Consider the following 24373-nt stretch of genomic DNA (forward strand, 5'->3'; position numbering starts at 1 on the left):
GGATTTTGTCACAGGATGCAGATGTCACCACATGAAGTGAAACTTCCTGCCCATTAAAGCAGTCAGGGCCTGTTTAATGGACTTGCAATCTGCAACCCACAACAGAAGGTGGGTATGGGTTGATGGAAATAAGGCAAGAAAATCTAAGAGGGAGAGATCGTGAAGGGAAAGAGGAAAGAGCAAGTGAGGAGGGACATTGTAGGCAGAGATGTGATGGAGCGATACGTGGATTGCAACAGGAAAAATCTCTTTGTCTCTCCTGAGCTGAGTGGACAATCAAAGTTTCCTATCAGCTCTGGAGTAGGGGAAATTGGCTGCCCTGGGAAGGAGAGGGCCACTCTCACAGCCAATGGGAAGTGCCCCTGTCACTCTAATCAGGTCTGATAGAGAAAGTAGGAAGCCAGTGTGTGTGTGCTTAAAGGAGAGTGTGTTTTAACAGAGAGCAGCTTTGTTTCACTTGTCTCTGTGTGATTCGAGATGATACAAAGTCTGGAGTGGTGTTAGACCTTCATCTGCAGCTTATCCTTCACTCTAAAGGACATACATGAGCCACTCGGTGCGTGTTTTGGCAAAACCTGCTTTGAGAAGCATGACCATCAGTGCTTTGATGGAGCGCCATGTGGCAGAGATCAGTGGGTCTTAGTGGGAGCTGTGGACAGTTGCACACAAGGGCGGCAGGGGGAGAGGATTAGTGTCTCATCAATACAAATCCATACGGAGAGGGTGGTTGACATCAGTATGCACACAGATGGAGACAGGATGTAAACATCTTCAGAGAGGGAAGATGACTTTGGACTTTGGTTCTGGCTGGTTTTTGTGTCATCCATCTTTCCTGTTGACCCCCCCGCCCTGTCCCCACCTCCTCTATGCCAGACAAGAATGCATCTCTCGGCACCCAGAACCCAATCCTACGTTTGAAGTTGCATCTCCATCTCTGAGCTCACCGAGCTGTCCTTGCCTTTCCTCCGCCTGTCAGACCGTCTGATCCATCAGCTCCTCCCCGCCTCCTGCAGCTGCACCGAGGGCCACAGACGCCTTCATTGTCCTCCTCTTCCTCACCCTCACGCTTCTGCACCCGGCCACATCACACCTGCCACCTGCAGAGCCCTGGGAGCAGAGCTGCAGGGGCTTTCATCCACTCCTCACATCACCTCTCAAAGCCTCTCATCCCCTCATCCCAGCACCCTGTCACTGAAGAATGGCCGGTGCAGAAGGCCGGGGCAGAGCGGCACACAGGGCTCCCGTTGTGGAGGCGCGTGTTTAAAGCAGAGCCAGAGGGAATCAGCACAGGTGAGGCGTGTGTCTGAGGGGGAGTTCTGTTTAGATTCAACTCGTGTTTCTTCTATTTGACACCCAACTACGGCAGCAGGCTCGGAGGACTTGAATGAGATTTAGCCATGAGGAACCTGGACCTGAGAGTGTGTGCATAATAACACAGTGACAGTGAGGGTGGTGGCTCTGTCTCGGTGATTTATGAGAGTGTGCCATGAAGGGTCTTCTGAGCAGGATATTGTTCCCTGACTGTTGGCTTCTACCTGTGTGTGTGTGTGTGTGTGCGTGTGTGTGTGTGTGTGTGTGTGTGTGTGTGTGTGTGTGTGTGTGTGTGTGTGTGTGTGTGTGTGTCAGAGCAAGAAAGATTAAGAGCGAGAGGACTGCAGGTGAGCTCTCAACGTAATCAATCACCACCACGTCTCAAGGCCCAGAACTTGTGGAGAACACATTCACCTGATATCTCGTTTGACTTTGCTTTTCTTTCGTTTTTTTATTTATTTATTTTTTGCACATGCATTATTTTTGGCAGATTTTTAAGAAAGCTCAAAGACTGAATCATTACTAAACTCCAAGAAAGCAAGACAATAATCAAGCCCGTACCAGAGGGGGATCATGACAGCTCAACCACATGGCCCAACCAGTCCTAAACCCCAGCATCCACCCCAGGCTCACACATGCACACACACGGTTTGCCACATCAGGATACAGTGCTGCACATGAATTCCGGTTTAAACAGTATTCTGCTCAGTGTACAGCAACAGATCAACCGCAGGCCGGGTGCGACCGGTTTTCGTATCCTGGGCTAGAACTGAGAAGACTGCACCCTAAGGTGAGACTCATAAAACCGATCACGTTTGCTGATGTGATCAGGAGCCACGGGGTCAAGTTTGAGTTTGGATGAACAAAAGAGCCAACAGCTAAGTTAGAAAAGCGTCCATGCACACGTTTGATGGTCTGTGTGAATCACGTTTAGGCTAATTATTTTAAGGGTTTAGCTGCAACTATAAACTCAGAACTAATTCACACTTCCTACATTTAGCCAGCTTCCAGAAATACTTTTAAAATAAGGATTTGATCCTCTCACACAAAACTGTTATTCATTTCTCTTTAGATGATTTTGTATTTGTGCCTATTCATTGTGTATGGGTTCTGTTTTTTTATGCCTTATTGTGCTTGTGCTGTGACTGGTGCTTTTTCCTGCAGGAAGTGGCCATCAGTAGATGGTTCCACTGTGCAACAATACTCAGGTAGGCTGTGGTGTTTTAACCAGGCTCAGTTGGTACAAATGGGTCCAAAGTGGAGCAGCAGCAAGCTGCGGGTTGGCTCCATGAGTCTGTGTGAATGTTAGCCTCTCCTTAGCTGACAAGTGTCCCCTACTGCTGTTATTCTCCACTTATTTATCCTCAAACTGAATAATTTAATATATTAATTAATCCAGCACACAGTAATCTGATCATATCCTTGCAGATTAGAAAGCAGACACAAGGCAGTCACGTGTTGATGCTGTTGTCACCTCGCTGTGAGAATCAGTCTCAAACATAAACAAAACGTACCATTGTGTGGCCTTTCACTGCCGCCGAGCGAAGGCGCTGACGGACATTGTCTTTGTTTTCTAGTTGTCATGTATTTTCAGAATTATTGTACAGCACATACAATATGTGAACGCCGTCATTGTGAGAGGAGTGAGGCTGTTATTATGGAGCAGGAAATGACCTGCCGGGACCCCTGGTGACCTTGCAGGGAAAGCATTGACCTCAAGCTGACCTTTGTGTTTGTCCTGAGCTGCAGACTTTACCGTAGGCAGGTCTGCTGCTCTGCCAGCTGAGGAGAAAGGGCGATAGGTGGGGTTGCAACCAAAGCAACAATGTGCAGGAAATTCCCTCTGGACGTTCTAGACGGCACAAGCCACAATTAAATTGAGGCCTAACATTACTTTATGCTTTCTGGATGCCACATTAGTTAAATCTCAGAAAAATTTCAAACCTATTTAAAAAGGCTTCTGTGTTTATTTATGCAAGCACGCCCTCTTGTGATGAATCAAAGGTACCAAGATACATAAAGGTCAGTCGAGGCAGAAAAGATTAAAGGATGACTTTCTCAAAACTTTATTCCAAATTTGACATAAATCCACACCATTGCCCTTTTGCACCATCCATGACTTTCCTCTCTCACAGTCTAATCTCTTTTAGACTTTAATCTCACAGTCAAAAGAAAACAAACACCTAAATTATACAAAATATAGAAAAGATGACTGGGTCCATCAAAAACGAGTGCAGACAATGACGCACAATCAGAGCCTCAAGTACAAAGGTCAGTCAAGGGCAAGTAGAAAAAAAAAACTTACAATCCAGAAGTAATTTTGTTTTGGAATACAGTATGTGTGCGAGTAGAGACAGGAGAACGCTTTGGCTCGATAACCACTCAGGTCAGAATCAGAACCCTCACCAAGCAAAACCAACGGTACAGAAATAATCCTGATGCAAACAGGAAAAGATTAAAAATCTGAGCCAGAGGGATGAAAGTGTGAAGAAGCTCAGATAAAAATAATAAAAGCAAAAGTTGTGACGTAGCTGCTTTGGAGCCGAACACTCAGTGAGCACAAGTTTATCACGGGGCGCAAACGCACGAGTCCAGAGGAAGCCGGATGTAACGGTTCACGTCCAAATGCAAAGATGTTTGTTTTATATATATAAACTGTGTCACATTCTCTTTTGTAGTCATACGGATGAATGATGACAGAAGGGTGTGTGTGTGTGTGTGTGTGTGTGTGTGTGTGTGTGTGTGTGTGTGAGAGAGAGAGAGAGATCCTGTGTGTTAGAGCCATTTAGAGGGCATCCAACAGACTGTCCACACGGCCGATGAGCTCCTGTCTCTTGCTGTTCAGATTCTTCTCGCTCTCGATGTAAGCCTCCTTCTTGACTTTACCCGCCACCAGACGCTCCGCCTCCGAGCAGGAGCGGCACACCAGCTCCTTCACCTGGCTGTCCAGCTTCTGAATCTCCCCCACCTGAGGAGCAGAGAGGAGATTAAACACATCTTCACAGATTTTGTATTAAAACAAAGACGCTGCTCACTTTCTCGGCCAAGTCCGAGCCCTCGGTTTTGAGGCGGGCCTGCAGTGAGCTGATTTCATTAGTGAGCTGGCGATGATCGGCCTCCAGAGTCTTTCGACCGCTGTTGAGCGCTCCAGTATCGCGGGACTGTTTGTAGCGGTTCACTACCTCGTCCATGTGTCGGTACAGACCCAGGCGTTTGTTAACCAGGGTGAGCACCTGCTCAGTGATGGAGGCCACCTTCATTCGCACCTCGGCTGCAGGATCCTGAAAAAGCAGGGCAAAAACATGCAATCTGAAGAACGGCAGCAAAACGAGTAAAAAACCTAATAAGGCGTATGTGTTATCAGGCATTTCATACCTTCGTGATGGCAAAGTCCAGACGCACGTAGATGATCACAGTGAAGAAAAGTATGTAGAAGGCTCCCACAACCAAGAGCGGCTCCTGCAGCATCAGGATCTTATTAAAGTTGTAATGAACCTGGAAGGAAGGCAAACATATCAGGACAAGTGCATAAGCAAGTTACTGAACTAACCGTCACCAGTTCTACAGTTATCTTAAACACTTTAATGAAAATAAGTCAGCTGATGACAAACGAGAAAAATAAAATTTATTTCGACTGATGAATTGGGTCAATTAAATGACTCAAAATCAGAAATGTTACATGTTTATTTTGCTTAGTGATGACAGAATCGCAAACAGCAAATCAAGTTATCACAAAATCCCGATCTTACCACAAAATCCTGAATGTGATGCTCAACCAGGTTTCTCTTCGAGGCCACCAACACGGGTCGGCCAAAGGTATCCAGGTAGGTGTAATGCAGCTGGTTTGGCAGGCGATCGATTTTGTAAGGAGTCTCCACGTGGATGTTTCTGATAAAAACCAAACAAAATAAATAAAAGTGAACACCAACAGCTGGGGATTTTTCTTTTCATCCTTCTACAGCTACTTATGTCCTACTGAGCACTCACTTGGAGCCTTCGGGGAGAATAATTTTCACAGTCAGGTCATCAATGACCTGGTCGTCGTACACGTGATCAACTAATCTCATTTTCAGAGCATACTGGTCACCTAGGATGTAAGATGTCACAAATAAGCAAAAAAAAAAAAAAAAAACTAGGATCAATAACTTAAATGAGTTAAAGTACCATCTTTACTCTTTTTAACAAAATGTAAGATTTCTCTTTATTTTAGGAGTAAATTCTGAATCATTTCTTTTTGGATTATCAGAGCTCACCCAGGGTGTAGAGGTATTCATAGCTTGGCAGATTGTAGCCGATGATGTAGTGGGTCTTCCAGCCTCCAAACAAAGGGAAGCGTGGCCTGACCTCCACCTCCACAGAGTCATCCAGAACCTGCAGGTGGGAGGTGGAGATGTTGCCGATCTCGTCACGGTAGTACACATCTTGAGCCGAGGCGGGGAGGATGGTCTGTAAATTAGCAAAGATCTGGTCATTGCCTGTGTTATCAAAACCAGAAAGTGCAACGGCGTGATGGTTATCGAACCTTGAAGGACTTGACGGATGAGATTCCGCTGTCCGACTGCCGCTGGTAATCGTATCGTGAGAAGGGCCCCTTCAGAACAGCTCCTGTGTGCCTCAAATCAATGGTTTCCTCTACAGCGATGTTTCCCCAGTGAGACACTTCAATGGTCCTGGTGATGCTGGTGATGGTGAGGAAGGGTGTGTTGTTTTCATAATGGATCTTCATTGCATCCTGACGAGTTAAAAGCAAACAAACAACACCCATCTAAAATCAGTAACCATTTTTTTTGCATCTTCAATTAAAAGCTAATCAAAACTGGGCAGGGCATTACTTCGCTGAAAGGAGCGACATCTTTAAAGGGTCCGTACTCGATGATCTCATCAGTCTTGCTGGGGTTCCCCAGCTTGGTGTAGTTTTCCACAGTCTTGGATGCAAGGCGGACACGTGTGGTCTGGCTTCGAGTGGGGTATGGGGAGAACCAGTAGTGGTTCCCTTGGAAAATCACCAGCTGACGTTCAGCCTGGCTGATCTGTGTGGGGAAAGGCTTCAGGACGTGGCTAAATGTCATCTCCACCTTTGCTTTGAGTTGAGCACCAGCAGCCAGACTGGAGGGCAGCTGCACTTTGTAGAACTCCCCGCTGTCACAAAACCAGTCAAGTTACAGATTAGGTGTTAAAATGCATTCATTCAAATGGAAATACATTTTATCTGGTATGAATTAGTGCATATGTTTGCCATTATTTACCATGCAGAAACAATCTTTCATCATAAAATTATATTCAAAATGCTACCTCTGGCCCCGAATTGTTGTCTGCTCCAGCTCAAGGGTGCCATCCTCCTCTTCATCACCCTTCACCTACAAAAAACAACCCAGGACTTCTTGATCACATTCTAATAAGACAAATAGTTTAAATAAAACCCAAGCTCCGAAATGCATGATGAGTGGTCAGATCACTGTTGGAGCAGGAAGGGGCAGGTCTGTGCGCAGTCACACACGGAAATGAGCTACCCAGCGCATACGTGTCATTCAGCCACTGACAGAGCGTGGAGCCCTGCGGAAGTTAACGACTGGACACTCGCATATTTTAGCATTTACAGCATGTGTAAAGATGTTAAACACACGAGAATTTGGTGTGACCTTTACGCAGCGATCAATACACAAATCAAAACAGCTGCAGCCACTCAATTTGTTTTGGCTATCTGGCTTTTGAGCTTGCAGAAATCACAACTGAACCATTACTCTAAGCTAGTTAGCAGTGCATTCATTCATGCCTTCAATAAACACCTTATGCACGATCAACATCCAGACCTCTGGAAACAATGTTTGCAAATTTAAAAAAAAGACATGCAAGTAAACATGAAATTGCAAAACCAGAGTTTAAACTGATTTTTAAACCTATTACCCTGTGGCTTACATGCTAAAGCTAACTAGCTACACTGTTAGCACCAGAGTCTCGTAAGTCATTGTTTGGCTCACCGTGGCTCCGATATATGCCAGGTGCGGAGCCAAGCCTGCCTCCACTGCTAATATGAAGCTCTGAACGGAGGACTGTCCCTGGTTGGACAGCACAATGTCGGCAGTGATCTTAGCCAGATGAGTGCTCAGGTCTACTGTCCTCTTTACGTCTACGTTCACTAAACCATCCGCTGAAACCTCCAGACTCAGAGCGGCCACAAGTAGCCACGCGGCAAACATAAACAGAAACTTTCGTGTCATAGTTGAGGAATTAAAAGCTGAAAAACCGGGGTCGGAGCGGTAAGATCGCGGCAAATGAAGAGCAGCGAAGAAAGGCCGCCGTTAGGCTCTACATGAGGAAAGGATGACGCTACATTCACTTACGTTGTGGCGTCATGACGCACGCAACTTGTAAAGAAGATACCAGGACCGTTAAACCCGCAGAAAATCAGTCATGTGTAGATCTTTATATTAACTCTTTTTTCTATATTTTAAAAACATTAAACGTTTCATAATAATGAAAAGCAGACTGTCTACTTTATATTACGTAATTTTATGTCAAAACATTTCAGAGTACAAGCCGAAATAGCTCAGTTGGGAGAGCGTTAGACTGAAGATCTAAAGGTCCCTGGTTCGATCCCGGGTTTCGGCAGATGGTGGGGTCCTTTTTGAATGCGATAACAAATCTTTGATGATATGTGAAAGCGAATGGATTCAAGACATAGAGATACTAATTAATCTGTTGTTAAATAGCCATACTAATAGGTAAATTCCCATGGGCGGTCTATTGATGAAGCCATTTCAATAAAATGATGAAGGCCTCTATTAACTGATGATACATTGGCATTGAGAGTGTCAATTCCTGTAATATTTGTTTTAAAAGTTTTTATGCAATTTATAGAAGAACCTTTCTGCATGTGAACAACTGCAGGTGATCACCAGGAACAAGCTGGTGTGATGGACAGGTAAAATGTTGAAATGGTGTCCTCAACATGGGAGACACTACTGTGTCATCTAAATGATATTTTGTGATGCCATCCTCACCCACCCGATGGTTGCCATTCAGCGTTGAGAATTGTATCTTGCTCGAAATCTACGAAAAAACAATAAGCAGCTTGGCTTCAGCACAGGAAGAACCCGAGAGCTCTGCTGTCTAAAGCTCATTTAGAGAATTCTAAAGCCTAATTTATAATTGGGTAAACGCAACACCATTATCTGTCCTTTCGAGGGCTCTCCAGCAGGCTCATAGTGACGAACAGAGTCAAGCTCTCTTTTCTAACATCAGTCCATGGAGACGAAGAACACAAGATTGTGATTGGTCAGGACGCCACTGTCATCAACAGCATCGCCATTGCGCCCTCAAAAACAAGCAGAAGATAGCTACCAGCAGACACGAAACAGCTTGAAGAATACCTCACAGAACAACTCTAAAAATATGAACGTTTTATTCACCCGTGACTGGAGATTCGAAAAGCTACGCAGCAAGCATTTTATTCATGGATGAAAATGATGGGAAAAGTGGATTTAGAGGAGGCGATTGCATGAAGTGGTGGAGGAGAATGAGGGACAAATTTTTCGGTGTAAAAAACTCTCCGAAATACAAAAAACCCCACAGTATAAACACATTATTAAAGGCACTATTTTGGACTGAATACATGACAGGATACCACAGAACAGCACAACGCCCTCTGTTGCCCTGGCAGGGAATTGCTTTGCAACAATCCCCAGGAGGCAGAGAAGTTCGAGAACACAACATATCATCATAGGTTTAAATAGTAAACAAAACCTTGATGGTTGTGTAAAAAATATTAATGTTGATCTTTGAAGTTGTGTATGGGGCCAGTGATGGTGCACCTGCATGAGAATGTTCTGTTAAACTGAAATGCTGATGGGTCGGAGGGACCAATGGTGCCTGTGCACTACAGCCTCGCCACTATCAGTGTGCCCCAGGGCAGCTGTGGCTGCAAAGTAGCTCATCACCACCAGTATGTGAATGCGTGTGAATGGATGAATGATACACTGTAGTATAAAGCACTTTGGAGTCCTCTGACTCCGAAAGGGCTGTACAATTGTGGACATTTATCATTTGAAATATGCATGTTTTGCAGTCTGTAATGGAGGGGATTTTTGTTGCCAGGTAAAAAGATAACATTGTGCACACATTATTGCACGCGCACGCGTGTGTGCGTGCCTGCACTGTACCCCACATAACTTTTCATGCCAGATTTCACTGGTGGTGTCCTTTAGAATCAGTTCAATATTCTACCATACTTACATATGAAAACAAATTATAAAATGTATGATTATGAGTAAGATGGACAATATTGTTGGTGGTTTCCACAGTTTATTATTATTATTTATTTATTTAGACATATTTTTACCGTCCTCAAAACGCTAGTTTTACAGTGTAGTCATAATAGTTTTTAGTATTTACATCAAAAAAGAGTGGTGGTCCTTTCAGTCAATGTGTGGAGCAATTTGTGACGTAATACTTGTACATATGCCGTGAGACAGCCTATTTTTGATAAGTTTTGACTGGTGTTGCTATGCGACAAACGTCTTTTTGGTCCCGTGGTCCCGTGCAACAAGGCGTGATCTGCGCGTGACGTCAGCTCTGGCGAACACAGCTTGTTTTGGAGGAAGTGAAGAGAGCTCGTTCAACTAGATGCTAGCAGGTTAGCTTGACAGGAAAAGTCAGTGTCAACGTAAACCTGGCCGTCGTGCTGAAATATTTTCATCGACAGTGTTGCTTGTGGTAGGCAGGCTCAGTAGAGAGGCTAGATATTCGACAGCGACTTGGCTGTGGACACTCTAAACGTGTTGTTTTGTTACGGGAAGACGTTTGTTGGAGCTGTTAGCCTACTGCGCGTTAGCTTGGCTCTACCATTAGAGGTAGAGAAAAAAGACCACATTTGAGTTTCTTGTTTTATTTGTTTTTCTTTCCATCCAAAGACTCGCCTCACAGGTTGGTTTGTATAGTCTTGTGCTGCCTTTAATTACTCATGTCAACAATTTTGCTATGTAACATTTTGCTCAGGCTAACAAAATGTCTTAAAACCCTGACCAGAAATAATGGTCATTCTTATTGATCTGTTGTGTTTTATTGATCGTCTACTCAATATAGGTTCTGCTTTAAGGCGGCGTTTCTTTTACTTCCCAGAAGCTTGGACAACTAATGAAATGTTTACTCTCATATCGCGAACCTTTTGCAAGTGTTTGAAGTCTAACCGGTCGCTCGGTGGGGAAATGTAGACACATGACTCTGTTTCCAGTTTATCAGAAGGAAATGTTTACAGTCTGACAGACTTACACGTAGCTTCAGAATTTACCGGGAGCCTAATGTGTTTTCCCCTTCCAGCACTTGGTGTGCTAATCATGCCTGCCATGTCATGGTTCCGTTGGTCGTGTGTTAAAAGCCATGTGATCAATCCCTGACACAGTGTCATGGGGTACAGATTATGAGAGCCTCTGTGTTAGCGTTGCTTCAGGCCTTTTTACTCATTAAACAGCCAATCACATCACGTCAAGCTATCATTGGTGTCTGTGATCCTTTCAGGTTTACGGTTTCCAGTTCCTGGCCTGATTGGCTGAATAATTTTGGGTCCCATCTCTGTAACAGAATTTGGACTTTGGCCATTACAGTTTTATGAGGTTATTATTGCGTAACACTCTGGGCCGAAGTCAGAAGTGACTTTTGGAACTTGAAAAAAGTGTGTTTGTTACAGCGTTAAGATGTATGAAATGTTTTGTTACTTGAAAAATAAGTAAAAAAAATAGTTTACAAGGGATGAATATTTTAGAAGTAAATGTTTTTTATTTGTAGTTTACAATGAATTCAGTATTTGATCAATGTGAATAGCACATTTATGCACATACATATGTGAGACAAGTCAATACAATTATTTACTGTTAGTGACACAATTCATAACATTATTTTGTGTGTGTGTGTGTGTGTGTGTGTGTGTGTGTGCACAAATATGCGTGCACAAATATGCGTGCATTTCATAGGTCTGTTTTGTTTTCTATTTATTTTCCTTTTATTTTTGGCTTCACAAGAATAGTCAATAGAAAATGAATCAAATAGTCCCCATAAGCGCTATAAACATTGCTCTGGATTTTATTTCTATAATCTTTCTTAATTTTTACAGTGTAACAAAAATGACCTTACAACAAATGCAAATGCCAAATGCTTGGCACAGATGTGACATTGAAGTGAAAATTTTAATTTTACAGGATAAATGTAAAAATCAAGTTCACTGATCTTTTGTTCTGAAGGACTCCCTTCATCTTAAACCCGCTTTGGGTTTTATGTTGCTTATAAATCACTCATTTGTGTTGTGAGACTTAAATGTTGTAGGACTTCTTAGTTATGAAAGAAAAAAAAAAGATAATTATAACGGTTATTGTTGAAACATTTATTAACATTTAACACCAAGATTTACTTTGTAAGATGGCATCAGGCACAGATTTACATCAGGAAGAGGTCTAGTAGTGATTAAAACGTGTGACTTTATGAATTATGGAACAAAGTTACTTTTCTTATTCTAGAATCAGTATTTGTTTTTTACATTAGTGTATAACATGGACATACAGTGCTGCTGTAAAGGCAGAAAAGAGCTGTTAAGTGATCCCAGATGTCTAAGCAGGAAGTTGGCGTGCATAAAAAAATGTGGTTTTCACGAGTACCGATGCTTGGAAAGGGAACTGTAAGGAAAAATATTGTTGGATGCCATGCCAGGGAGCATGTGAAGGTCATTATAGGCTGCCCGTGTGTTTCTCCCCCTCCTTTTTCTATCTTTCCTTGTGCATTTTTTAAACGCTACCAACAAGTGGGAGTTTAGCTTAGAGCATGTTTAGAAATACGAGTGTAACAAATGATTGTCTTAAGATTAATTTTGTATCAGTTCCTTGTGTTTTGTGATCATTTGGAACAGAAATTCAAATTTTATTGGGTGACTGATTAATTGCACACCCCTGCTATATTATACATTTAGTTTAAGAACTTTGTGAAACTTCCTGGAAGAATGAAGGGGCTCCAGATCAGGTCCCAACACAAGCCAGCCTTCCTTATAAGACAGTTTACTTTCTGGGGTCTCTTGCTCTGATACTGTTGATCCAACAGATTTGTTAGAATTCCTATGGAAATATATAACTTCACTCATTGAAATACTTATATTTTTCCAGTATTCCTGGAAATGCCCAGGCGTAGTTGTTTTTAGAATGCAGCACAGCCAGTTGTTTATTTTCATAAGTAAAGGAAAGCCGCGTCTGGGAAACGCAGTACTCTCTCTTTACTAGAATCGGTCAGTGTTTGGGGTTTCCTGTTGTGAAACAATCTCAAAACCTTTAACCCCCGATGGCGATCAGTATGACAAAATTAAATCTTATCTTGTTTTAGGAATTCCAGTTTTACTGTGAATTTTCATTTCTCCTCCAATTTTGCTTTTTGTCTTTGCAGCTGTGGGACAATGACGTCAAGGAAGAAAGTCCTTCTCAAAGTCATCATCCTTGGAGACTCTGGGTTAGAAATGATTGTTCACATGAGATGGTTTCATAGCAAAACATCAGTGTCATGAGAGGGACTCTTGAGATTGAGATTTGATCAGTATATTATAGGAACCTTCAATTGTCATTATTGTTTTTCTCCAGTACTAATTGTTGTCATGTGGGGTTTATGTTTTTGCAGAGTTGGGAAGACCTCATTAATGAACCAGTATGTGAATAAGAAGTTCAGCAACCAGTACAAAGCCACAATTGGAGCTGATTTCCTGACAAAAGAAGTCATGGTAGATGACAGACTTGTCACAATGCAGGTACGAACAAAACTCACAAGAATGCAGCACCTATCATTAAAATACTGTAACCTCATCTAAAGAGTCTTATACAATTCCAATTTGTTTTAATAATATTTTTGTGGTATTTAATTTTTTGTAGTCTTATAAATAAGCATCCTGTGTTACAGATTTGGGACACAGCAGGCCAAGAGAGATTCCAGTCCTTAGGAGTAGCGTTCTACCGTGGAGCCGACTGCTGTGTTCTGGTGTTTGATGTGACTGCGCCCAACACCTTCAAGACCCTAGACAGCTGGAGGGACGAGTTCTTGATTCAGGCTAGCCCACGAGACCCAGAGAATTTCCCCTTCGTCGTCTTGGGCAACAAGATCGACTTGGAGAACAGACAGGTTAAAAAAACATAAGTCATATGTACAGGGCCTTTCCACCGGATGTGTAAAGCCGGGCGTACACTGTGCGACTTTTTCACTCGTAGCACTCAGCTTCAGCTCAAACTGTACGACTTCCTCGCAGGGCAGATCTCACGAGCCAGGCGCTCACACTGCACGACCCAGTTCTCGGATGCGACCTGACTGCTCACACTGTATGTCTGGTAGCAACACGTCGGCCCTAAAAATATGCTAAAAATAGCAGTTTTTACTCAACACGTTAGACTTTTTTGTCTTGTTTTGCCTGTTGTCCTTCGGGAGTGCTGCAGGAGGACACAAAGGGATTTATGTGTAAATCTGTATTTTGTGATCAGTTTAATTTGACATGAACACGACAAACACGCTTTCTTGACAATCTTTGTGAGTAAAAAAAAATGTGTAGAAATAAAAACGAACAGCGTGTGTTATTAGGGAAATAGCGGGGAGCGGTGTTGATGCAGGATTGCGCATGCGCCGTGAGAGGTTCTGATACATTTTGGGTCGCAGCTGCTCGCAGCGCCACTTCAACAGTGCGATACCCTCACGAGGGATGAGTAAAATATTAAACACGCCAGAAGTCCGTGCGAGCTCACGATTGCTGATCGGTAGCTGGTCATGTGGTGTTAATCGCCTCTCGTAACCCCCTGTACACTACACGACGCTCGGCGCAAAACTCGCCCCGATCTCGTGGATTCTCGCACGAGTGGAAAATCGGCTCAAAAAAGTGAAAAAGTCACACAGTGTACGCCCGGCTTAAGCAGCACGTAATGGGATAGACATGTCTTACCTGCGAGCACAGCAGCATGTCCAATTCCCATTGGGAGCACTTCAGAGGCGAAACTGCAATGAAAGTGTTCCAAGCAGCTGGTACTGTGAGGTCATGAAATCGCAGAATAATTGCAAGATTACTCGTGATATCGCCATTTCATGTGATCGCTTTTGGGACGTGTCTAAAATGTCATGCTTTGCTGTCAATGGAAATACACCCGTTATCTATAACAGTGGCTAAATGTTGCGTACTACGTTTTGCGGATGTTACGCAACACTTACGCGTCTGGTGGAAAGGCTCGGTCAGCTTTTCATGCATCACTTGTCAATAGCTTGTATTGTTGTCAAATTAAGCTTAAAGTGACCTATTTATTAAAAAAATAAATAAACAGATACAGTTAGCCATAATCAAAGGCCTGCATTTTTTTGTCAGTGCAATCACCTTCTCCTGATTTCAGGTGACAACCAAACGAGCACAGGCTTGGTGTCAGAGCAAGAACAACATCCCGTATTTTGAAACCAGCGCCAAGGAGGCAATCAACGTGGAGCAGGCCTTCCAGACTATTGCACGCAATGCTCTAAAACAGGTAAGCAGCAAAATAAAATAAAAAACCCGAAACAACAGGCAATTAGACTCCTGGATGCTAATGTCACTTAAACATTAGTTTTTATGGCAGTTGGGAGGCACAGGAACCACTACTCACTTTGTTTTACTGTCTGATCTCAGGAGACTGAAGTGGAGTTGTACAATGAGTTCCCGGAGCCGATAAAGCTGGGCAGGAACGAGCAAGCCAAGCCATCTGCAGAAGCCTGCAGCTGCTGAGGACACTGAAGGAGATCATCAGGGGCCCATCATTGCCCTCAACACCCTGTCTTGCCTTGTCTATATATATATCCCTTTCCCTATGGCCAACTGTGTTATACCCCAATGCCCACCATACAAGCAGCATCCCATTCATCAAGAATATTACGACACAGATGCGCTGCAGTCACATCTTTACGTAAGACAAAACACACATTTTCTATAAAATACAAGCCTAGTCCAAAGAAGACCTTAAGGAAATTGGACAGTTAATTGTATGATGCTCGTTACGCCCCAGTGTTTACCCTCGTGTCTCTATGGTGGTTTGGGTTAATTTCATTTTCAGTCCCAGTTTTGGTCCTAACTTTTATTTTGATACTTTAGGTGGGAAATATAAACACAACTTCTGTTTGTACGTAGAGGTTTTGATTTAGGTTACAGATTGTTTTTGTTTTTAATCAAAACATCATTAATAGTGATGGTCTTTGACAGCACATCACTGCTGCATGAACGAGGAAACACTGCTACCCCATATTTTACTCATCTGTGTTGTGACTCAAATTACTGTCACTCTTGGTAATACTCGTTACCATGGTTTCACCTAAACCTCGTGAAAATGAGTTCTGCTTCATTGGAGACACGTGTGAATTTGCACAAGTTAATAATATGCTCACACTTATTGAATGACAGAACTGAGAACATGGTGCAACAACTCCATCAGACACGTGTTTATTTTATTTTATTTTATTTTATTTTTCCACTTTGTCATATTCAGTAACTTAATTCTGTGGAGACAACTCATTTTGAGTGGTTGCTGCTCAGGTCGAGCCTCAGCTCCTCGTCAGTGCTGTTCCTCTCCTAAAGGACTTATGGTTCATCTTGTGATCCATTACTCTCCATGTTTTTGACACAGGAATGACCCAATTTCATCTACCTGACAGACCCGGAGATTTAATTTACAGTTACCCAATTTTTATTTTTTATTGTTCCTGCAGATTCATGCAAGAATTTATAAAGTTGCAATCATTACTTAGGGAAGGCACACCGTGTTGTAAATCTCCATACCCGACTACCGGTAGCTTGTTGACGAACACTTCATGTGCTTAACTTTTCTTTTAAACAATCGACTCTTTAACTGTCTGTATTATGTTGAAACTCGGAATGCATACATACTTTAACTCAAAAAGTTGGGGGAAGATGTGGGGAAAGTATTTGGCATTCATTGTTATTATTATTACATATTAATATGATAAATGCACAGCATCTACATTGTTTCAAAATGTCTTTGCGTTTCAAGTAATGAGGAAAATAAAAATACTGACTAAAGCATACTGACTTTTAAGGTGTTTATTGAACAACTTTTCTCAAAATTGAAAACATTTACTTACAGTGCAAGTTTTAAAAACATGTAAACATACAAATATTCTAGCTAAAATGAAAACAATTTCATAAAAAAATGAGACCTAAATTACCTCTCCTAAACGTTTTGGCATCGGTTTGTAATTTTCACTTGGTTCTTGGCTTCTTTTCTCCCTGAAGCCACAGCTGCAGTGATCCCACTGGCTTGTGTTGAGGCGCTGCCTTCTCTTTTTGCTCTTCTTTGCTCTCAGGTGAACAGAACTCTTTCCTCTTTAAAGAGTCGCCGCTCAGCAGCCAGTTCTTCATCATCCTACTGCTCGCTGTGGGTTTGGGCTCCTACAAACGAAGAGTCAAACCGGTCAGGTGAAAACTTCTGTCATGTGTTCTGACCACAGTTGGTTGTACCTTTTTGCTGCTGAGATCCACTGGCTGGAGGCACTCCGGGGAGTTGTTCCGCGAGTTGTTGACGAGAGTGGACACGGGGTGAAAGGTCAAAATGTTTTTAGACTGAAGCAGTTTCAAAGCATCTAGAGATTTCACCTCCCCGAAATCGAGCCACCGTCTCACTTCTTCTGCCCCATCCAGGATTGCTGGCATCCTTTAAACAATCCAAATTTAAAAGGACAAACAAGACAAAATCATGCTTCATTCAAGCTGCTCTTACCTGTCATGGATATTTTCTAAGTTTGGGGAAGCATCCACAGTGAGGATGGTGTAGGAGTAGAGAGGCTCTCCGCCTGCTGGTGGTGTCCAGCAGTCAAACAGCCCGGCCATAGTCAGCAACCTCCAACCCGTCCACTCTGCTGGGGCCTCTCTTTCCTTACCAACACAAAGAACATGTTAAGTATGTAATAAATATGTTATTACTACATAAGAGCCAATACAAACCTCACACACACCAGGGGAGGCCTCTGCCTGAGGGTGTACAGATTCTGAAATATCTTTATTGCAAACTGGAGCCAAGATGTCATCCTGATCCTCGTTTTGCTTCTGGCTGGTTTCCTTAGTCTGAGGGAAGTAGATGAAAAAGGGCTGCTTCTCTTTTTCTCTCCTTTGCCACTCATAAAACCCATCAGCCAGGATGACACAGCGCTGTCCTTTCAGCAGGGGATCCTTTAAAAAAAGAGGGAAAAGTACACAACCAGACATTTTTAAAGTTTTTTTCCCCATCACTATTTTGTGGAAAAACAACTCAACATAAAGGGTTTGACTTCTTTCCACAAATGTCTTCACCTTGTAGGATTTCTTTTCCAAAATGTTCTCACTACGGCAATTACTGGTGCTGTACTGCATCTTGTTTGGGTCATTTTCCCTGAACCATGCAGGTATCAGACCCCAACGCATGGACGCCAAAACACACTCATCTACAGGAGCATTCTGGAGATGCAGAAAGAGTAACGTTAGCATTTGCATGATGTGTTTAACAGTGAAATCCATTAGAACAGATCAGACCTCTGAGGCTTTGTTTTCTGGTCCAACAGGAAGGTTATAGAACATGTGCTTTAATATTAATACTACAGAAGTAAACATGATCTATCAGACCAAATAATCCACATTTTAAAGGACAGAACCCTCTGCATGTCATCCACTCACTAATAGGTGCAAAAATGAATAAAAAATAGCAGGAGGGCCGGAGCACCCGAGTGAGAACATTTTTAATAGGTGAGAGCACAAAAGAAAAAATGTTTCGACACAGCTTGTGTCTCAATCAGACTAACTGAGTAACCTATTAACATTTGTTCTCATTTGAGTGCTCCAGTGGCCCTCACATACTAACATCAGCTCCACCCCGCCTGGACCAGGTTGGGAGTTTTCTCATTTAGCCTGGCATTTTCCCGTGCACAACCGGACGCCTTTTCAGCCCTCTTCTCGAGGAGGTCTGCCTGGAACCAAACTGCTCCAACACACCCACTGCTGACTGCTTGGCTGGGTCAAAAGCACGCCTACCTTCAGAGGGAGCCTTGGACTGGCAGACAGAATAAGCCCGTGGAGGCTTCCCGCATGCGCGATTCATTATCATTCTGGATGCATTTTACTTAAACACATTTCACTTGAACCTAGTAAAGTGTATCTTAAATCCTAACAGTCAGATTCAGAGTGTATTGGTAAGTATATGGTTGTACCTAACTATTTTCATCATCTTGTCTTTCATAATAATACTGATTTCAGAGATCTTCATTACATTATCACGCTGAAGTTTGAAAAGAAACACATTTTTAAATATGTATCGCAGTATTTGGCTTTAAGCAAGGTATCATAATCAGGGTTTTTCCTGCGTTCAAATTTGCGTGGCAGCCGCCTCCAGCTAATTTTGTGCCGCCCCAGCCTGATTTCACTCTACCCCCAGCTATATGGATGTTATTTTAACTGCAGCTGCAGCGTTGCGCCACTATAAGGACGCTGTATTCAAAGATACTTTATTAATCCCAGAGGGAAATCAGCAGAGGTGAACCAAAAAGTGCTAAAACCGCTGCAGAAAAAGAAGGTAAAAAATTGCTTTTCTCGCTAGTTGGTACATATCTATGGTTGGTGCTATTGACGTCCTGATTTTACCCCAGGCTCTTCCATATCAGAGCAGGGCTGTACAGTGCGACGAAAAAAACTGTCTGTGCGTGTCTGTCTATTTTTAAACGTAGCACTGGTGCAACATCTTAGAATTTCTATTTTCCCCAGAACTTTATTGAACAAAAGTAAGTTACGTGTAAGAAAAATGCTTTTTACTGGCGCACAGTGTGGTAATCTGGATGCAGTGGAGGAAAATACAGGAACCACCAAAGGCACAAAGGCGGAACCGGTGTCGGTACAGGATCTGCTCGGGTGCAATATCGGCTCAGGGTCCGTCGACTGCTGATGACGTCAAAGTAGTTGATTGGCTGAACATGAACCTTACGGAAGTTACGTAATCACGTTACGTTGGTCCAGGCAAATTTTTATGTTGGAAAGATGGACAACTTTTACAAAGAAATCAATCATTACCTCTTTGAAAATACACTTTTAGCACAGAGCTGCATGTATATTAGGGCTGAACGATTAATTTCATGTGTAATTAAATTGCGATGTGACAAAATGAGATTTTCTAATCGCCAAGGCTGCAATTTGGCAGCGAGTGGTTAGTGCAATGCTAATAATACATGGAAAAACCCATAAGAATGCTAATATCACCGATTACATTCTTACAAATTATGAATTAGAAACGTGCCAAATGATTACATTTGGAGTCTAATAGAAAGTAAAACTGCCATCAATCAAATAAGCACAGACAGATATTTTAGTAAAGCCAGAAAACTTTTAACTCCAGAGTGGCTAGCAGCTATGAGCGTAACTGAACTACGCATGGACAAGACGTCAAAAACTCTAAACACAAAATACTTCAATAAACGGGACACACTTCTTTCCTGCAAATACAATTTCACAGGTGTTGCTAATACCTATGATCCTTCAAGGGATGTGCTCAAAGAGGAGTTCAACATTATGAATAAAATATAGTGTTTTATTTTACTAATACCGTTATAAACACAAACTTACGTCGTAAGAAACATTATTTTAATAACGAAACTGCTAAACTCTTTTCAACAGTATAAAGATGCGTAGTGTATTTTGTCCGAGTGGGTTTGCCGTATTTGACGTCATCGGCAGTCGAAGGACCCCGAGCCGATCTTGCAACCGAGCAGATCCTGTCCCGACACTGGTCCAAAGTTTGGGATCAAAAGCGCAGCTACACGCAGATTGGCTAATGCTAATGCTAACGGGTAGCAGTCTCACGATCAAGTGGTGCACAGAAAAATATATGATGATCGTAAAACTAAGAAACACTAAACTCTAGAAGCGGATGAAAAGTCCCCACCATCCTGTTTATTCTGCATCCTGCAGCGCTATGGATCAGAACCGCTGCAGATACGAGTCACATTACTGCTGCAAGTCTGCTCCACATACAAGAGCAGGAAGTACGGTAAGCCGTTGCTGTATATACTGTAAATTCTCTAATACAGGCCCGGGCCTGTATTTGACTCAAGCTCATCAAGCTCCAGGCCTTTATTGGAAGGAGGACAGAATTGGATGCAGGCCTCAATTTCTATTTGAGCAAAATGAACTAATGGTTCACTGGAGTTTTTGACAATTAAAATTGCGCCCACATTTTCAAAGTTAAACACATTTCTTTTAACAACGGTAGTTTCTGCTTCAGCCCTCTCCCCCCTCCCCCTGCGCAGCGGCCCCAAACTCACTGATGCGCCTGCAGCCTCTCAGAGTTCCTGCTGCTCTAAACATTAAAATAATTATTTCATTTTCTGTTCCTCACTTCTGATTACCTTCAATGGTGTCTGTTTGTTGCAACCGCCAGGTACAAAAACTAACTTGTTTTTATTTAACTATTTTTCTGTCCTGTCTCTGTTTATTATTTTCCTGCATCTCCTCTCAATCCTAAAGAAAAACTGCTACCTGGGTTCATGTATTCACCTTATGAGTTACCTTTGAACTGCAGTTCTAAAAGATCTACCGACCGCAAAAACAGCGAAGTGCTCGCTGCTTGGCGGCCACATCGCGTCACCGAGGACAAACCAGGTGATGCGCCCCGATCCACAGCAGCGAAAAGCATCAGGCACAAATAAAGAATAAAAGACAGAAAACATAAAAGGAAATGAGCCGACATGAACGATCGCGTGTTAAATTCGTTTTTGAGGTGGCGACACCTGATTTGATAAGGTTACTGTGGCCGTGCTCAGGACACAGATGTCTGGAGCGCGTCAACAATCAGAGCTTTGCATGCACACGCTGGTTAAGGTTAGAATGGGGGTGAGGGGAAGGTTAAATTGCAAGAGGGTAAAGGTCACAATTTGGTTAAATGTCCGTTTTACGGCGGGTGTCAGTACCGACGCTCTGGCACAGCGCGTCGCCTCCCGACGCGCAGGAGCTTGTCACCTGCTGACAGCAGGCTGCTATCTTTTCCGTGGACTGCATCTTGCCGGTCATTATCACGTGACAGCGACTAGTCAATGACAGGCATAAAAAGTCACTATAGAGCGGTGAAGTCGACTAGTGACTAGTTCATACAACCCCTGCTACTGCTCCCCAGAGTGTTCTGCAGCATAATCAGCACGTTCTCTTTGAACTTGATATCAAATTTTCGCCTCCGCACGGTTAAAGTTACCCTCGCGGTCTATCACTGGCAAATCAAAAATGAGACGGATGACACAACCGCCCCCCGTACTTGCTTGTTACCACATTCCACCCGGCCACAATAAAAAACCGGCCATTATTCACCTCCGCTGACTCCGGCCAAAATATGATACCCGGCAGTTAATTAAATACAGGCTAATATTAGAGGATTTACGGTAATTCACAAACACTTCTATCAGCATAATTTAAATTGGATTATTGCCAACCCGTACACAACAGACATGCCACCATTTCATGTTGGCAGCAGAAATTAAATGTTATTACCATTTCCAACACAAATGCATGTTAATGAAATGCATCATATTTTACTTTGTGTTATTTTGACAAAGATGAGTGTCATTAATACAAACCTTAAATGTTACTGAAATGTAGGTCAAATATTTAAAAATATTTTAACTATAAATATCAGATGGGAAAAAGGGAACTCAACACCAATCTAATGCATATTATTGAGCCTTTTATAATACGAGTCTGTTATTTCAGCCTGATAATTTTGTTTTATTTCATATTTTTTTAGCAGCAAACCAGTTTTGTTTCACTTGAAACGTTGTCAAATGGAATATTCAATTAACCAACAGAAGCTTAGATTAGAACACTTAACGAAAAAAATATTTGCCTTTAAAAAAGTGATGCAGTTGAATGCACAGAGTATTCATGTGCTGGCGCATGGTCAGGATGGTACCACCTCTGCCTCAATTTGAGCCAGGAAAAACCCTGATAATGCTCAAGAAAGTTTGAATTAAAAAAAAGTTTTTGTTTTGTTTTGTTTTTTACTGTGTAGGTTCCCCCGGTTTCCTCTAAGAGTGTGGGCTCAACCCCCAATGCTTCTAAGAAAAGGAAATGCCCCTGATTGTCATGCTATAAAAGCAAGCCCCCACAATGCGGCTCAAAAATTGAAGCAATCCCAGAAGTACCAAAAATTGCAGTTCCACCCTCATCCGCTGGGGGCTGGTGTCAGAAGCGAGCAAATCCTCATTGACTCCAATGTTAAAAATACCATTTTCACAGCAGAAATAAACATGTTTACAGCCTGGTACCAAAACATGTTTTTGGTTTAAATCACTCATGACAACTCTGAGGGGGGTGAAATTTTTTCTCACTCTTCTGTTTAAGTGTATTAAAAGCCTAAAATTCTGTATAATTAATGAGCATCCGACACATGTGACCACAGAGCTAGCTCCGTGGAAAGGCCTCAGTAGAGCCTTGGTCTGGCCTGGAAACTGCTCCGGGATTTTGAGTCTGTGTGTGTGTGTGTGTGTGTGTGTGTGTGTGTGTGTGTGTGTGTGTGTGTGTGTGAGTGTATTCTTTTTTGGATATTTTTTGTGCAATTATTGGACCAAATGACTTGCTGTGGCATTAATTGCACTAATAGAGCGTCCAAGGAGTCTCCACTTCATTTTTTTCGGTAAGTAAAATTATATTTATGTATTTTAGGTCACTGCCGAGCTTAGCTTAGATTTTAACATGTACTGTTTAACCATGAAATTTAAATGTAATAGGGTAAAACCCAGTGCATTTAACATAATGCTGCACTTTAGAAAATGGGTTGAAATATAACATGTTGGTGGAGCTGGGTTCCGACTATCAGCTTGTGGAGCTCTCGGGAGACCTCTGTTTTCCACCCGGTTCTCCCCTCCCCGCAGCTCGGCGCATTTCTGTCTGATCACGGCTTCTGTCTGCTGGGCGGGCTGCCGGTTTGTGGAGCTCTGGGATGGAAACCTTTCCACTCGGTTCTCCCCAGCGGCAGCTCTGCGCATCTCAGATTGCAGCGGCGCTTGTCTGCTGTGCGGCTGCCGGCTTGTGGAGCTCTCGGGAGACCTCTGTGTTCCACCCGGTTTTACCCAGCGGTCAGCCCGGCATAGCAGAAGCTCTGGTGTTGTGCACAGTTAACTCCGGTTGTAGCTAGGTTGCTACCTCCATTAGCTTAGCTCCCACCTCCGCGTTAGCTTTGGGTTAGCTTGTAACTAGTTCGGGTGTCGTCAGTTGGTCCCAGCCTTACAGCCCCACCTCTCTTCCCTTTTGTAGAATTGTCTGGGCTTGATGTAACATGTGACACGGTCAAAATGGCGGTGGTGGCCACCTCCCATTTACCCTCAAAAACGTGTTATTGGAGTCTTGGAAACCCATTGTCCAATATTTATATGTTGATGTATAAAAGCCAGTAAATAAATAAAATATGATATAAATAATTAAATAAAACTAATTAATTAACCAAGCTTTTTTTTATTAAATGGACAAAACAACGATTTAAGGTCACGTTTCAAACCTTATATTTCTCTGTTTACATCACTTACATGTGTCTTATCTAGTTTAAAACCTCGAATCACCTTGTCGAAGTGTCTCTGGGACAGCAGAACCGGACTCATGGACTGAGGGCTCTTGTTGTAGGAGGGCCGGTATTTCTCCGCGTCTGAATCCCTCCAGCGGGGCTGCCTCCACTGACCGCCCCGGTTCCGATAGGAGCAGGCTCGTCTCACCTCGTCAGGAGCGAGAGTGCAAGCCGTCCTCCCACACATTTCAACAGAACTAAAGCAAAGCGGTCACACACATTTTCAGCTAAACGTGTCTACCGCTTTTTCACGTTAGCTTCACGTGCCTGCAACAACTATCTCACTGAAGAATGTAAACTAATCGACTCACCCGTTTTGCACTTTTCAGTTTACGAAAATACCCAAGAGTTAATGTATTAAATAAATACGAGTGCGTGTAGCTGTACTAGCTGAGTGTCTTTGAATAAAATGTGTGAAAATATTAGCCAGACGGGGTCTACACTATTTACTCAACGGTCTACGTAGCGGTGTA

General features: G+C 42.8%; 3 protein-coding genes and 1 non-coding gene across 5 annotated transcripts; 2 read left to right on the plus strand and 2 right to left on the minus strand.

Annotated features, from left to right (window-relative positions):
• Positions 1-3361: 3361 nt before the first annotated feature.
• On the minus strand, positions 3362-7650 carry rpn1 (ribophorin I). The gene is made up of 10 exons (XM_015959268.3): positions 7290-7650; positions 6604-6668; positions 6144-6450; positions 5834-6043; positions 5565-5757; positions 5299-5398; positions 5061-5199; positions 4687-4806; positions 4347-4592; positions 3362-4279 (listed from the first exon to the last, which is right to left on the minus strand). The coding sequence occupies exons 1-10, from the start codon at positions 7527-7529 to the stop codon at positions 4097-4099; spliced, it is 1803 nt and encodes a 600-aa protein (XP_015814754.3). The 5' UTR covers positions 7530-7650; the 3' UTR covers positions 3362-4096.
• Positions 7651-7847: 197 nt separating this feature from the next.
• Positions 7848-7920, plus strand: trnaf-gaa (transfer RNA phenylalanine (anticodon GAA)). Its single transcript has one exon. It is a non-coding gene; the product is annotated as a tRNA-Phe (tRNA).
• Positions 7921-9721: 1801 nt separating this feature from the next.
• Positions 9722-16366, plus strand: rab7a (RAB7a, member RAS oncogene family). Of its 2 annotated transcripts, none has more exons than XM_015959265.3 (6): positions 9722-10233; positions 12727-12789; positions 12955-13081; positions 13231-13449; positions 14694-14822; positions 14963-16366. In XM_015959265.3, exons 2-6 carry the CDS (start codon positions 12737-12739, stop codon positions 15056-15058), a joined length of 624 nt encoding a protein of 207 aa, XP_015814751.1. In that variant the 5' UTR covers positions 9722-10233; positions 12727-12736; the 3' UTR covers positions 15059-16366. The 2 variants fall into 2 exon arrangements, with proteins under 2 accessions (XP_015814751.1, XP_015814753.1); XM_015959267.3 differs by having other exon boundaries at positions 9825-9943.
• A 3-nt stretch (positions 16367-16369) lies between these two features.
• hmces (5-hydroxymethylcytosine binding, ES cell specific) lies at positions 16370-24348 on the minus strand. Its single transcript, XM_015959264.3, has 7 exons — positions 24212-24348; positions 23899-24097; positions 17630-17773; positions 17285-17509; positions 17061-17215; positions 16802-16994; positions 16370-16732 (listed from the first exon to the last, which is right to left on the minus strand). The coding sequence occupies exons 2-7, from the start codon at positions 24085-24087 to the stop codon at positions 16544-16546; spliced, it is 1095 nt and encodes a 364-aa protein (XP_015814750.1). The 5' UTR covers positions 24088-24097; positions 24212-24348; the 3' UTR covers positions 16370-16543.
• Positions 24349-24373: the final 25 nt, after the last annotated feature.

Source organism: Nothobranchius furzeri, chromosome 3, assembly GCF_043380555.1.
Source record: "Nothobranchius furzeri strain GRZ-AD chromosome 3, NfurGRZ-RIMD1, whole genome shotgun sequence".
Lineage (NCBI taxonomy): Eukaryota > Metazoa > Chordata > Actinopteri > Cyprinodontiformes > Nothobranchiidae > Nothobranchius > Nothobranchius furzeri.

Bases quoted from the DNA above. Each gene is read 5' to 3' on its own strand.
- rpn1 (XM_015959268.3), bottom strand. From the start codon at position 7,529: ATGACACGAAAGTTTCTGTTTATGTTTGCCGCGTGGCTACTTGTGGCC. The intron at 6,044-6,143 runs GTAATGCCCTGC...TTAACTCGTCAG, and splicing joins ATGTCGCTCCTTTCAGCGAA to GATGCAATGAAGATCCATTA. The intron at 5,200-5,298 runs GTGAGTGCTCAG...GGTTTTTATCAG, and splicing joins ATTCTCCCCGAAGGCTCCAA to AAACATCCACGTGGAGACTC.
- hmces (XM_015959264.3), bottom strand. From the start codon at position 24,087: ATGTGTGGGAGGACGGCTTGCACTCTCGCTCCTGACGAGGTGAGACGA. The intron at 17,774-23,898 runs GTGATTCGAGGT...CTGCATCTCCAG, and splicing joins CCCAGAGACACTTCGACAAG to AATGCTCCTGTAGATGAGTG. The intron at 17,216-17,284 runs GTTTGTATTGGC...TGTGTTGGTAAG, and splicing joins CCTCCCCTGGTGTGTGTGAG to GAAAGAGAGGCCCCAGCAGA.
- rab7a (XM_015959265.3), top strand. From the start codon at position 12,737: ATGACGTCAAGGAAGAAAGTCCTTCTCAAAGTCATCATCCTTGGAGAC. The intron at 13,450-14,693 runs GTTAAAAAAACA...TCCTGATTTCAG, and splicing joins TCGACTTGGAGAACAGACAG to GTGACAACCAAACGAGCACA. The intron at 14,823-14,962 runs GTAAGCAGCAAA...GTCTGATCTCAG, and splicing joins CACGCAATGCTCTAAAACAG to GAGACTGAAGTGGAGTTGTA.